At 34.7% G+C, this 15,024-nt stretch overlaps 1 protein-coding gene across 1 annotated transcript in view; it reads left to right on the top strand.

Annotated features, from left to right (window-relative positions):
* The window catches only part of EFCAB11 (EF-hand calcium binding domain 11), a 60,320-nt gene extending 53,276 nt beyond the window's left edge, over positions 1–7,044 (top strand). The window contains exon 5 of the mRNA XM_066998315.1: positions 6,115–7,044. Within this exon, the coding sequence (XP_066854416.1) occupies positions 6,115–6,214 (100 nt within the window). The 3' untranslated portion in view covers positions 6,215–7,044. The remainder of the gene's footprint in view (positions 1–6,114) is intronic.
* Positions 7,045–15,024: the final 7,980 nt, after the last annotated feature.

Genomic DNA, 15,024 nt, shown 5'->3' with positions numbered 1-15,024 from the left:
GTGGAGGAATAGCTGTAAAGGAAAATTCCTGGATCACATCGTAAGTTGCATTTCTTCACTGCTGCTACTTCCTTGAAAACACAAGTTAGATCAAACTGTAACATCTTTTGTTATTAGAGAAAAAGGCAGTCGAGTTTTAAGAGTGCCTTCTCCTTGTAAAATCACTGTGGGTTTCCTGAGTAGGCTGGCTCCCTGTGATGTTCATATTAGATTTCCTTAAAGAATACAAAGGGAAAAGTTATTTTAATAGAAAATGGGCTTTGGATTATCACAGCTAGGTCAGAAGAATGAAGGTAAGGCAGACATTGTTAGATCTGAATGGTGCTGGGACTTTAAGCACGAAAGAACCACGCCCAGACACACTTGCAAAAATGACTCCAGGCCTAAATCATTCATAGCCAACAATCCTGCTGGCCTCTGATCTGTAAGTATGACAGAGCATTTGAAATGTAGAAAATATTTAATGAGGCAATAAGTGTATCATGAGAGTTGCAAGGCAGGACCACTGAGCTGTAATTAAATATGGTACAGTACTTAAATGCAGTTTAGATACAATGTAGTTTGTTAATTCAGAAAACTGCACTTTTTAGCACTTCTCTGAAGTAATTTAAAAGAAGTATAAAACTTCTACTTATTCATGCTGTAAACCTAAATAATGAAATAGCAGGGAACATTTTTTATTATTATTACTTTTTATTTATTTTGGAGACTTGAGATAGAAGTGAGGTTTGGCTACAATAAATGGTTAAAGACCACCACTATTCTTGGAATATCCTAAAACCAGTGAAACTGCAGAGAAGTTGAGATTTGAAGACACTGTATCCAGCCCTGTGTGCCTAGCGTGCTTCTGCCTCTAATTTAGAACTAATACTTCAGTGTGGAAGAAAAAATAGGGACAATAAAAAAATTACAGTAGATCACGGACTATTACAGAAATAAGTTACTTCAATACATGGTATATCTCATTATAACTTCATCTGTTCTGAGAAAAAGGTTGTTACATAGCAATACATAAAAAGCCATCTATTAAGTCACCACACGTAGTCATTTGATAAATTGCAACTGTGTTTGCAAAGTAGAGGCCTTTTAATTTGTTGTTTCTCATAATACCTCAGCTATAAAGCACCTAGTAAACTGGTGAAACTAAAAGTTTTTGGAAATAGGTAGTAAAAACTTCTCAAATGTCCAATTTTATATCTATTTGTAAACAGGAAGCTGTCTTTTCATATTTAGTTATGGCAACTGTTAGTGCTGTTTTACCCAAATTTAAATGAGTAACATTTTTAAGTCATACATTAGCTAATTTGGAAAATCAAGTGACCATTTCTGTCACTTTTAAAATAATATATTTTTTGTTTGTTTGTTGACCAGTAACCAAAGTAAACCTCTATTCATGCAGACTGTTGTGAGAAGGAACATTTTATTTTATTTTATTTATTTATTTTATTTTATTTTATTTTATTTTATTTTATTTTATTTTATTTTATTTTATTTTATTTTATTTTATTTTATTTTATTTTCAGTGGTACCTCCCATATATTTCTCTACCTATATTTGGTTTACATGATAGATCTGCTGTTTTCTCCTCACTGATCTCTATCTATGAAAACCGCTGCCTGCATGAAATAGAGTAAATGAAAACTTCCTGCCTATGGGTTAACTTCAGTTCTTTCAAAGTCAAAGCGAGGACCATCCATCCTTACCTGTATAATTAATGATCTTTAACTATGTTTGCATAGTGGAGAAATCTATGCTAGTTTTAAGCCACCTTCCTCACTTGCATATATATGATGTATGGCCATGGCATCAGAGATCTGAGCAGAGTTTAATTTATCCTGGCTCATATGTGACTTTGGAGCTTCTTCTTCTGAGCTAACCAGTGAAAGCCAACTCAACACCAGTCTCTGCTGGCTTTGACATACTTTATTCTATGTTTTAAGTAACAGAAATGCTTGCTCATTTTTTTATTATTATTATTTATTTATTTATTTCTGATTTACCACTTAGGTCAGATACTGAATTATCTAGAAAAATACAGGGTAAAATTAAAATTTTTAATCTATATTTTTACATGCTTTGGATAGATATGATGAGAAATCATATATGAATCAGATAAAGAATATTTCAAATCTTGTGCCTACTTTAAGAGGTAGTGCTTATGTGAGAGTCCATCCAAAACGAAGGAATATTGTGGCCGTATTCTGTATTTGTTACTTTTAGTGAATGCTTTTGTCTTAGGAACTGCAAGATCTGATTGTAAGTGAATTGTTTTGGGGATAGTGGGAAAAAAGATTGAGTGTCTGCTTAATATATTTAAAAAATAAAAGGGTAAGCTGTATTTGCATGTGGATACTTTTATGATAAGTACTCATTTCAGTGAATTAATAAACACAAATCTTACAGAGGGAACTTATACTGATGTTAGTCTTTTAAGCTATTCATTTACTATACTCAGATTTATGGTTAAAATATTCCTGTCAGAAGGAAAGTGCCATTTATCTAATCTAGTTTGCTATGAAAATACACTTAGGTGATTTGGGGAGTCTTCAACTACTTAATTGTATAAGAGAATAATTTATACCTCACAGTCAGTAACTTGTGATGCTGATTATTACTCAATTTTCAGTGAGAAATCGTAGTCTACCCACAGCACTGCATACCTTGAAACATCTATATATATTTTACTAAGAATGTTAAATGAGTACTGGTCTATGAAATAAAGATCAATATACTGTGACATAGTATTTTTAGAATCATAAGAATGAATATATCATTTGCTTCTGCTAGATGAAAATGAAAATTTAACACTCCAAGACCATTCTAGCTTTTAGATTACTTTTGGCAAGGTTTCAGAAATCTGTAACATTTAAATAAACGCAGTATTTCTTCAGATTACAACAGTTAACTACTTACCAGTTTATTAGTCATTTATTTATCAGCCAACATATCTGCTAATCTCTGCTTAAAGGTTGGTCAGATGGTGATGCACAATTCAGACTCATTTGGTGGCTTTTGCAATGTAGAACAAACACCATATAAAGTTGAGGGCCATTTTTCAAGACAAGCTTCCATACAGGTACACGTAATTAATGTAAACATTAAATACGTGACTGTGCACGTAACTCAGATATATGGGGTGAAATACTTGCCTCCTGAAAATTAATGACAAAACTCCTATTAAATTTAGTTTAGCCAGATTGTCAGCATTACCTTCTGAAATGCTTGTGAATTGATCTTTCAGAATTAAAGTTTGAGAATACCTTGCAGTATTAAGAAAAAAATAGATTTTGCTAATTGATTATTAAACTTTCTCTCAGTTATTCGAATCTGTACATTTTCTTTAAATAAACTAATTTACTTGCAAATAACACAGATTATAGTAATAATTACTGTCATTAAAATAGGCTTTTTGTTACAAAAAATGCTGCAATTGTTGACTTCAAAAAAAATGGGAATGTCAAATGAATAGCAGGTTCAAAACAAATAAGATGAAGTACTTATTCACTGAGCAGGTGTTCAGGTTGTGGGCTTCACATGGCTTTGAAAAACTGTTAGAAAAATTCATGCAATAAACATGCATCAAGAATAATTACATACAAACATGCATGTCTCATTTAGGAAACCCCTGAATGTAGAGAATACTCCAAGGGACAATAACCTGAGGAAGTATCACTACACTCATCCTTTCTTCCATACACTGATGGCTGCTGTGAGAGACAAGCCATTTGGGTAAATGAACTGATTGTCTGGGACGGTAAAACTATTCTTTTTATTCTGTGGTTCCTGTTTATTCAAAAAGCATCTGTATACAAATAGGGATGTATAAGTGAAAACAAGACGAGACAAGCATGGATCATCGTTCACCATCTACATTGTCTTTTTTATAAGTCTGTATCAGTGGAGAAAGATGGTGGTATTATTCCTTTCATCAGGTTCTTAAATCTTGCTTAAAATTTCAGGGTGAGCTTCATTTTATTTATCTCTATCCATTGTTCTCTAAAAATGCCTCTTCTGCTCTGTTACTGATGGAGACTGTCTAAATAATACCTTATATGAGATAGTTAAGGTACTTACATACAGTGCAGATCAATGGGTATGATTACCACCACAGAGTGAGCCAGTAAGGAAATATTTAAACCTAGTATTCTTCCTTTTGGCTAGAACATATGCTATAGCAAGTTACGTAGTCTTGATTTTAACACGATAGCAACTGTCCCATATCCGTAGGTAAGTTATCTCAACAGCTTGTCGGCACCATTAAAAAAATAAATTTTAAGTAAGTTATACATTTGTCTAGCTTTGTCTTCCAAATTTTGTCTACCATCATGCCTTTCCTTGCTGCTTAAAAAGATATTTACTATCTGAAATATCCTCTCTAGATATATACTTGTTGTCTTGATTTGATTGAATCCATTCTCTAATCTTTTTTTTGAACAGATGATTTTAATGTCTCATTATAAGGCGTCATTTCCAGAGCTTGTTTTTATAGCAGTTATTTTCTCAGTTCTTTTTAGTTCCTCACTATCCTTTTTGGAGCCTGGACACCAGAAATTAGACACAGTATTTCCCTAATAATTTTCCTAGTGCCATACTCTGAAATAAAATCAGTCTTGTATTTGTTTTAGATATTATCCTGCTTATACATTCAAGGATCATATTCACCCTCTTATGTAAAGCATCACAGTAGGAGATAATCTTCATCTGATTACTTTTTATGACTCCTCCGCCCTTTTCAGTCACTGCTTTCCAGGACGGCATCTCCATTTTGTAATTATGATCTGAATTCATCCCCTACTGGTGAATAACTTTGCATTTGCTTATATTATAACATACCATGTCTGAAAAGATCCTTTTTACCAAGAAATTCATCAGATTGAGTTATGATCAGCTGTCATATTGTCCATAAAAACACATAGGTGATGATAATCCAAAACTTGTCATTACTTGAAAAGCAGTAGAATGCGAACATGTTTTGGTCTTGATCTAGAGCTAACAATGAGCTGAAGGAATTAATTTTGTTTAAATATTTCCTCAATGGTAGGGTGTCATTTCATGTGTTTATGGTCATGTGAGGTTCATCATTGCACCATGAGGCTGACCAAGTTCAGAAAACGTTTAATAACACGAGAGGTTAATAGTTTGCTTGTAGCATAGTTCAACATAGTACAAATTGTTTATTACCAAGAAAGGAGAAGAATCTTATCGAACAATGTTAAAAGTTGCAAAGAGGTGGCAAGTTAGCAGACTGGAGGATTCTTGAATAAATTGCAGATTACTATTTTTTATTGAAGGGGAGAATGATAATATTTTAATCTAAATAGTACTTCTTCAGGGAGATGGAAATAAAAAGTACATATTCTAAATCAAGACCCTCCTTTGTGAAGACAAAGATGCAGTATTTTCTTCAGAAGAAATCTTTTTTCATTCACGTGGTTTGATAGTTACTGATACATTGAAAGCTGGATATTATAGAGGAGATTCTTGCAGTTGAAGTGAGGATAGACAGATGTAAGCAGTATTCTGTTTTCTTTTATCAGCCCTTGTAGCCTTTGAACTGTTTTCATATTTGAAGGTGTTGTAAATAAATTTTCTTTTACCTTTAATAGAGTTCTCTCAAGAGTGTGTTTAGAATACGGACATCATATAGAATAGAACATCTCATCCCTTTGTGTGAGGCTTTCTTTAAAACTGAGACAGTATACTACTTCTGCAGGGTCTAGAATCCCTTTGAAATTTCCAGGGCATTCAGAGGATAATAAAATGTGCCTCTGCTAAACAGCATGGATTATTTTGGAATTTTCAATGTAATCTATGTAGGAGATGCATCCCACTTTGCATACTGCAGTATCGTAAGAATACTGCCGTACTACCACTAATGGTGAATGTTGAATAAACATAATGATACTTGTTCTTTTTAAAAAGCTTTGAGATCTATATATGAGACGTACTACACAAAAAGCATTTTTAGTTAATTAATTCTTTTTATAGAATTCAAATGGGTAGGATTTGAGCTCTTCAAAACAATATTGGTGTTGAATATCTACAACTAAGTATAATGTCTGTTTTACATAATGTCTTTTAGGTTTTAGATACCAGATCTCTTTTCTCTTATAGAGAAGTTGATCAGGATTCTGATGGTCGCATAAGCTTCAAAGACTTTGAATCTGCAATGAAGTATGGACAAGATGAAGGATCACCATTGTACTTTGCTTAAAGTATAGTCTCTAGTGAAGAGACAAAGTGAAAACTTTAGATCTCAAGTTATTTAAAAATCAATGAAACTTCATTTGTTTCAGCCAGCATTTTAAGAACTTTGACTGTAAGTGTAGCTCTGAAGAACAGCCTTTGAAGCTTTACTGTTGACAAGTTGGGTGTATTAATTTACATGTGTATGTGTGTGTAGAATACTTAAAATATTTGAAAACTCAGTTGATTCCCAGTCACCCTAGCTAGGAATTGCAACTCTTTACTTTTTGGTTTTGACAACATATGGAAAAGGACTGACTAATTTCCAATTACTGTGAAATTTATTTGTATGGTTTTTCAAAGTCCTTTGTTGACAGACCACAATGCCTCACACATGTAGAAGCAAATAAATTTATGGTGGATAATGCCTGTTTTTTAAAAAATCCATAGTATATTTTTCTTTCCTTTATTGTTTCCCCTTCTTATATTGTTCTTTATTTTTAATATTACACCTCATTTTTAATTTAGCATTTATTTGTTAATTGTCTATCAAATTTACTTCTGAGCAATTATGGAGAACTGTGTGGGTATAATAAAAATAATGAAGTAAAGTAAACATGAATATTATTTTCTCTTGAATTTTTTTTTTAAATGGAGATAAAAATAAATCTGGAAGTGTATGTCATGGACCTCAATCTGGCAGGCTGAAAATAGTAGGTATTCAAACCTTCAGCTGACTCTTAGTGAAGAATTTCAATGTATATGCTTTAGTAATATCAGAATTTTCCAAGAGTTGAGGAGAAAAATAAGGTAGAATCTGTCACGGTGTACACACAACTATCTTCCCTTTTCTCTCCCTTCCTCCTTCCCTCCCTCTCTCTGTCTTTCTCATCCAGTAACTGCTTATGGAGATGTTCTTGCCTGCTCTAAGTTTATGTACACCCATCCAAGCTGTGCTGTAGTGAGATAAATCCTTCTTATTCAATTTATTTTATCTGTGATCCTTTACTTCCTACTGCCTTTCTGTTTTCATATTAGTAGTAATAGATAGTAGAGATTTCATTATGGGCACTGATCTCTGATCATATGTTCCACTCTGTTGCTCTATTTCTGTTTACCTGCCAGTCGTTAAATTGCTTGGATTAGAGATTTCTGCTGAAACTGTCCAGAAGCAATCCCCTCCTCATGAGACCTTATGGACTGCAGCATGCACTTAATACCACTGTAAATAAATAACAAATAATAATGATCAATAAGAGGAAGAGAGTATCAATTCTACTCTTAAATTAAAAGAGAAGTCTTCAATTTCTTCCTAGCTTTAGTGAGACATGCCAGAATATAATACACGGGCAAAGTATTTATAAAATAATGTCTGTGTTTTCTGTTCCCATTACATATATGCACCTTACTACATACACATAAAGTGAAATCTTTCTCTTTTTTAATTCCAAGGCAGATAGTACATAAATAATGGGAGGAAATTGGAGGCGCTGAATATATCAGCAGATGTATCTGATTCTATGTATAAGAAGCAGATATCCATTAGATGAAATGAGCTGTAACTCAAGTAGCGTGCTTTATGTGCTAATCAGTGCAAGAGGACTGGTGTTACCTTTGAAAGGTGAGGGCAAGACATGCTAATAGATTGGGGGTTTGCCTTAGAAATGCTATTTCCCAATAGACGAACGTTTTCATAATAGAACCGTCATCATGGATGTTAATTAGCAGTATCATCACCGTCTCTGCTGAGACACAAAAGATTGAATTATTATCCCAGAGGGACAGTTGCTACCGGTCTAGACACATTCACGAAAAAATGTATGACGGGTTGCTGTGCTATTACTTATATTCTCTTTTTTTTTTGTCAGTAGACTTCAGTCTACTGACCATGGTATCCAGTCCCTGCACTTTTCCTAAATGCTAATTCCATGCAGTATTATGTTATTATTACATATATCGTTTTATTGTTTTATTTATTTCAAAGTAATTATTTAGTTCATAAGGAGCCACTGATCTGAGAAGTTTCCAGCTGCTGGAAATCTTATTTTTACTACTAGCTTCCATTCAGACATTAAAAAGTCAATAGCCTCTTGTTTGTCTTTGTAGGCTGACTGTGGTTTGCTATCTAAATATCTGACAATATTTTCAGTTTATAAACTCTGTACCATACAAGAATAATCTTCTGTTAAAGATTATTACAGACCATTGAAGATTATTAAAGTATTTGTATGCTTTTCCTTCTAAGAAACATATGTCTTGTATATATATGTATATGTGGGAAGGAACTCTAGAGGGAAAGGTGTTTCCTTTTTGTCCATATGCTCTCAATACTTATTTTCTCAAGGACCTCAGAAGTTACTGTTAACTTGAATTATCTCCAGCAAAGGCCAACAAAATTATTTTAGAATGTCGCAAAAGGGCTTTTATTTTTCTTTTTTAGGAAAGAACGGAACTTATTAAAGGTTCGTAAGTGTTCTTGTTTATCCTCCCATGAGAACCCATGGAAAGAAATTGCAGATGATCACAGCTGAGTGGAACTGAGTAGGCTCTGGTGATGCTCTCCCTACTGAACAGTCGAATAAAGACTAATTGCTAGCTACTGTTTATCAGGGTTGTGACTAGTGAACTGCAGAAATACTTCAGCTGTCACTACAAACTGATAAAATTAGGAATGACATTTAGTAGGTGTGTTAGGTGGTGGATTATTCTCACTAATGATTTGGGAAACAATAAAAGCAGTAGCTACTCAACTATCAGATGAAAGAGACCATACTCTTTGCATTTTTGTAGGTGTTCTATTGCTGATGTAACAGCTCCCTTTTTGGTCCACATGAAAGGACTGGCAGAGCTAAGAGCTATGATCAGCATTAGATCGCAAGCTGCAACTCATGTCAGTGACAACTCATGGCAGCTCCAGAGTGACATAAAAGGGACTATACACTCACTAACAGGCTACATTCTTATTTGTAACACTTCCAAGCCTGTAAGGACAATGATAATATGAACCCTGAAAAAAAAAAAAAAAAGTTTTGTTTGATGGCTACCCTCTTTGGCAGAATCCTGGGAACCAAATTGGGACCGAATCTCCAGCACTGGAAAAATGAGTTGCAGTAGCTAAAGAGCCCTAGCTTTAAAAGGAACAAGTAATTATTCATATATGCAATGGAACAGCACAGAGGTGAATCTTGAGGACTTACTTAACAGAATGCTGTACTGTATTTCAAGTTTATAAGCACATTTGGTTTCCTATTATGTAGATTTTTTTTGTTTGTTTTCTGACACCTCAGTTACTTAACAAGCAGGATTTGCTTGTTAAAAATACCCATGAAAAGAATATTTACTTTTCTTGAGTTTTCAAATGAGGGATCATCTGTTCAAATTACTTGCAAATGGATACTTTGTGCACTTAGTTTATTGCTGCCACTTTATAATAAATAGATTATATAACCATACTTTCAAAATATATTTGTTTTGTTCTACTGGGGCTTCTATAAGTCACTAGAGCTCTTGAAGTCTAGTAATCAGTAATTTCTATTTAAAGGATTTGGATGATTTTATTGATGAAATGAGCAGGTGTTGAACTATGGTCTTTGGGCAACCTGATGTTTCTGGTAGTGTAGCATACTGAAATGCAGGAGAGATTTGACTGAAAAAGAATTCAGAGGACTGAGCCAGCTACGAAGATTTTCCTCACTGAAATGTGTTTTTTTGTTTGTTTGTTTGTTTGTTTTTGTGTTTGTTTCCTTTTCCGGTGTATCAGATAATGAATATTTCATCCGTATATTCAGTAATCAGAAGACTCCAAAAGTAAATATGTGCAGTACGTCATAGAATATGCAATATGTCCCTATAAGGTTCCCAAAATAGAACTTAGTTCAAAGATAGTACATTAGGTTTGTGGCAGTGTTGCTGTGTCTTCTATCTTTAATCAGCTGAGTGGGTGGTGTCTGACAAGTCAAACCCAGTAACTAACTGACACACAAAATGTCTCAGTTCAAAGAAAAGCTTTGGTATGACTCTTATTTACTATAAGATATTAGCTTTATACTTCTCTGGCAATGAAATGCTGTCTTAAAATTAGTATGAATTACAGCTCCATCCCTGCTTTAGTTCCTTAACACTGTTCTTTGAGTGGACAGCTACCCAAATGGAAAAAGAATAAGACCTGTTTTTAGCCAATAACGATTTCAGAAAATACATTGCACCATTTTCCCACAAGAAATATAAGGGAAAAGTTGTTGTTTTGTTTGTTTGTTTGGTTGGTTGGTTGGTTTAATCATAGTTCTTCAAGGACTCTTATCTGAACCTCTTATTTGCAAGAAATTAAAAATTAGTGATTAATTTTAAAACAGTCCATATAGGTTGCACGTGTTAACATGGAGTAGTTCTGAAGTGAGTCCCTTGAAATTCCCCACTTTCTGTACATTCCTCCAATTTGCAGAGCCGTTATAGTGCATCCAAATAAGACTCATTCTGATGGAAAATAAACTAGGAGTCCACTCTGGGCACCCCCTAAACATGCTTCAATACCTAATGGAGATACATGGGTCTGAATGAGTGACTAACTTGCACCACCATGAAGTCCCCCATGTCCTCCAGCATATATCAAGCAGACGTGCAGAATGGTCAAGACCTTCTACCATGCTCTGCAGGGCTTCTCATGCTGTATGAATGATGAAATGGCCTACAAAACTTTAAATTCGCAGTTGACTGTCAATCAGTATTAGGAGGAAGGATTCAGAGTTCTTGATCACAACCTGGCCAGTAGAGAACTCATCATAAAGAACTCTGATTAAACCAATAGAGAACCACTTTGTAAGAGCCTCAACACCAATGTCAGCAAAATACTAAACTGCTTCTGCACTGAAGTATTTGCTAATATAGATTTAGCCAGAAAGAGTCGGATGTTTAAAACTGCTTTGATACCTGTGCTACAGTGAAAGTCTCAGCCTTAGTCAGATGAAACCTCACTGACAGCAAGGAGGAGTACTTCTGTGTGCACTGCAAAATGTCCAGTTGAGTTTGCATTTAGATATATAATTCTGTTAAAGTCATTCTAACATAAGTAGATTTAATACGTAAAGTGAATTTTTTGTTTCTTTTACTATTAGCTTTACTAAATACAAGAGAATGTTGAAGAATGTAGATAAATATGGCTTACAAACTAGTTTTTTTTTTTCATAGAAAAGTAAGACATTTACAACAGTACATCTTAGGATGAATTGCTGCATTAAAAGATGTAAGGTGGGTCTACTGAGAAAACCTTAGAAGCTGCAGAACATTTATGCTGGAAAGGAAAGAACTTTGAATACTTAATCTTTCTTGGAGAAGAAAGCTGTGAGAGATGTTAAATAATTGTGAAATACTCGGTGACATATTGAGAGGTAACAGATGCTATGGCATCATGTCATAGTCAAACACTGTACTAATTTTGTGTCATATATTTGTTAACATTCCTATTCCTGGCTAAGGGCAATTTTGAGAGTTAGTAATATGAAATTCTAGTGTTAAAAGAGTACAAATAACACGTCAGTTGAAGCTCTACTTACTCTCTCTGTTGGGGAAGCAGCACACAGATATGTTTAACTGTCTAAGAAGGCCTTGGTTGAAGAACTTGAAATTCTGTATTTTGACAGTGTTGTTTTGGAAGAGGGATGCATTATTCCAGAACTGATATGCTGCACCCAAACAGAGCAGCCCTGAAGAAAGACACCAAGTATCCCAGATTTTCCAAGGCCCCATTTCAAAGATAGGTCACCCCCTGATGAACTAGCAGATATATTAGCAGCTTTATTAAGCCTTCTATGCTTTAAACCTTCTTTTCTCAGAAAGAATCTTAATTAATTAAATGGAGAGTGTTGGGAGAGGGCTGCTTGCTTTTTTTGTTTGGTCTTTTTCCACTTTTTTTTTTTTTTTGGAAGTGGACAGAGTTACTGAAGATTTTAATACTGCCCTGAAGTCAGACCTACAGACCTACAGAGACAACTGCAGAATAGTGCAGGCGGTGGAGCCCAGAAGCCCCATCTGGACAGAGACCCAGGATTTCACTGTGTAGAAGATGGAAAGCAGAGTCCTGAATCTTAAACTCAGTGCCAGAAAATTGTAACTGTTGTACAGGACAGACCTAAGGTCCCCCTATCTCAATGTCCAGCCTTGGACAGTTGGCAGTAGTGATGATTAACCATATAGCAACAGGGCTGCGGAGAGTGCTGCTTCCCCAGCACAGTCTGTGTGTCCATCAGTCAGAGGTTTACAACTCCTTGCTATTACATCCTGTATTATAGAAGTGATTTCATCTTGAATCATACTTGCTCTTTTCTTTGTCTTTTTTTTCTTTTTTTTTTTTTTTTTTCCAGTCCTGCTATAGTCTTTTTTAGATGATTAGAACTGCACTCAGTGCTGAAATTGTGGAAATAACTGAGGCTTTATATAGCAACATAATGATATTTCCCATTTTATGTTCTATAGCTTTCATAACAGTAAGTTGAAGATTCAGTAGTGAAGCGCAGCTAATTCAGAAATTATATTAGGAACCGGTTAGATTTCTTTTTATTTTTTTCCATTATCTTCAGTCATACATTATGTAACTTTGCTATCATAAAAAATATATATCATGAATAATAAATAAAAAATAGAAGTCGTATTTTTTGCAATGTTTAAGCACCTACATAAATAGGAAGATGGCTCTTGCAATCTGCAAAACTGTTGAGGCTCCTAACTCTTAGCTTCTGGAATCTAACAGTCCTTACACTAACTACTTACGGGGCTTTGAAAATCCTGAAGGAGTCAGCCTGTATTTTTAAGATTTTAAAAGTGGACACCTCATGTGAATAAATACTAAAGCGAAGAGCTTTAAAAATGAGACAAGTCATAGATTGCAGCAGTGTCTCCTGCCTTGTTATGCAAGCAGTTCCAAGCTTTATGCAGGGCCACAACCTGGGTATATGTTGATCATATGATCGACATATAATGAGACGGAGACTACTACTTAGAAAGATTTTCTCCATTCGCAGCAACCCATGCAAACAGCTGCAGATTTCTAAACTTAGCAAATCACCTAAATTTACTGGGGCTTAAGAAAAGTGACTCATCTGGATTTATAAAAAAAAATAATACTGAAACTTATTAGGTGCCTCTGACAAAGACTAGTCAGATACTATGATTACATTGTTGACATGATTATAATAATTTGCTCATAATTATGAAAACTGTCACAGTCTACAAGCTGGTATGATATAATAAAACTTAGATCAGGAAAAGACATTCTCAGGTGTACAGAACTGAGGACTGTAAGTCAAGGGTGAGAAATCACATTGGATCTATTGCTGAGAGCCAGTCATGGCAAAAAGAACAGTAGGATCACAAAGAAAACATTTGTAGCTCTCTGATTTGTGCCAGTTCTCCACTGCAGTGATTCATTATTGCAGTTCCCTGTCCTCTGTGGCAATTCTTTAACTACAGTATGGAACTAAAAAGTTGAGAAATGGTGTACATAGACCAAAGGACATAAAGAAATTCAGGCAGCTTAGTCCTGCTGAATAAGAAATACCCGATGAGGTGAGGTCCATGGTCCACCTAGTTCCGTAGCCTATCTCCAGCTGTGTCGACAGGAGATGTTATTCAGAAAGAGTGCACAAGCCAGGACACTACCTGCAGTTCAGTCCCCTCATGCTGCCCCAGAGGCACTGGATTAAGAAAGCTGGAGGGGACACTACTTGTCTTGAAGACTTGTGAGAAAACGGAACATTTACTTTACAGGAACTGTTAAGCACAGACTAGTGCTAAACTTGAAATGACTTAGACCCTTCCAATCATCACTGACAAAACAATACCTAGACTGTGTCATGAGAAAATGTAAACAGTCCAAGGCTTTCATAGTGTAGATCCTTCATATAGATATGTCATTTGCTGTTCTTATACAGGTCTTTTTTTGCTAGGAAGCGTACAAATAAGATTAGATTTTAACTGCTAATTAATGGTGTGCCACAGTCTTGTGCTAACAGAGGAAATTCTTCAGAGGCAACTCTGCTATCACTTACACCTGCTGTCTTTTAAATGACTTTTCTAGCACTTCCAGCACGGCTATAGCTCTTAACAGGGACGTTGGTATAAAAGTTGGAAAGATCCAAGGATGTGTTTTCATGCAGAAGAAGAGTTGGACAAATCCTTCAGTTAGATTTTACTTCAACACCTCTGTTTAGTTGGGCTGAAAATAAGGAAATTGTTTTTCTCAATGTCATATCCCTGGATCTCACAAAGATGTGCTTGATGTGGTTCATGTATTGCATCATTTTAAACATGGTGAAGAAAATGACCTAACTAATGAATGAACACAATCATTAAAGAATAGCATATTAATAAAAAAGATCACAAAACTAGTCTTCCAGAAAATAGAAATACACAATGCAGAAAATAATTGAACACATATATTCAGCAAAGATTTCTCATAAGCTCGTCAATGAGGTTTTTTGGGCACTTGAATCCCTTTAGAATACGCTGTACTGCTTTTATACAGTAATTTCAAAATCCAAATGCTGTTTAGTACTGAGTGAAATGCCTCACAGAGACTGTCATATCAGAACAACATTGACATACCAGACTTGTAATCTCATAGGAAAATCATATCAAGTTTATTTAATAAGATCTGATTTTTAAAAATGTGTTGATTGACGTAAGTATAGTGCCATCCTGTGATTCCTTATTGCCTGAGTACTGTATTATCTCCTGCATGATCTGCAATTCTTATTTTTATTTAGGCCTTTTCATGTCATTCTCACACTGCAAAGGGATTTTAGAATGAGTGTAAATGTAATTTATACTCTTTTGAACATCCCTTTA

The sequence above is a fragment of the Anser cygnoides genome, chromosome 5, assembly GCF_040182565.1.
Source record: "Anser cygnoides isolate HZ-2024a breed goose chromosome 5, Taihu_goose_T2T_genome, whole genome shotgun sequence".
Classification (NCBI taxonomy): Eukaryota; Metazoa; Chordata; class Aves; order Anseriformes; family Anatidae; genus Anser; species Anser cygnoides.
The sequence above is the reverse complement of the archived record's forward strand: the minus strand, read 5'-3'. Positions and strand labels throughout refer to the sequence as shown.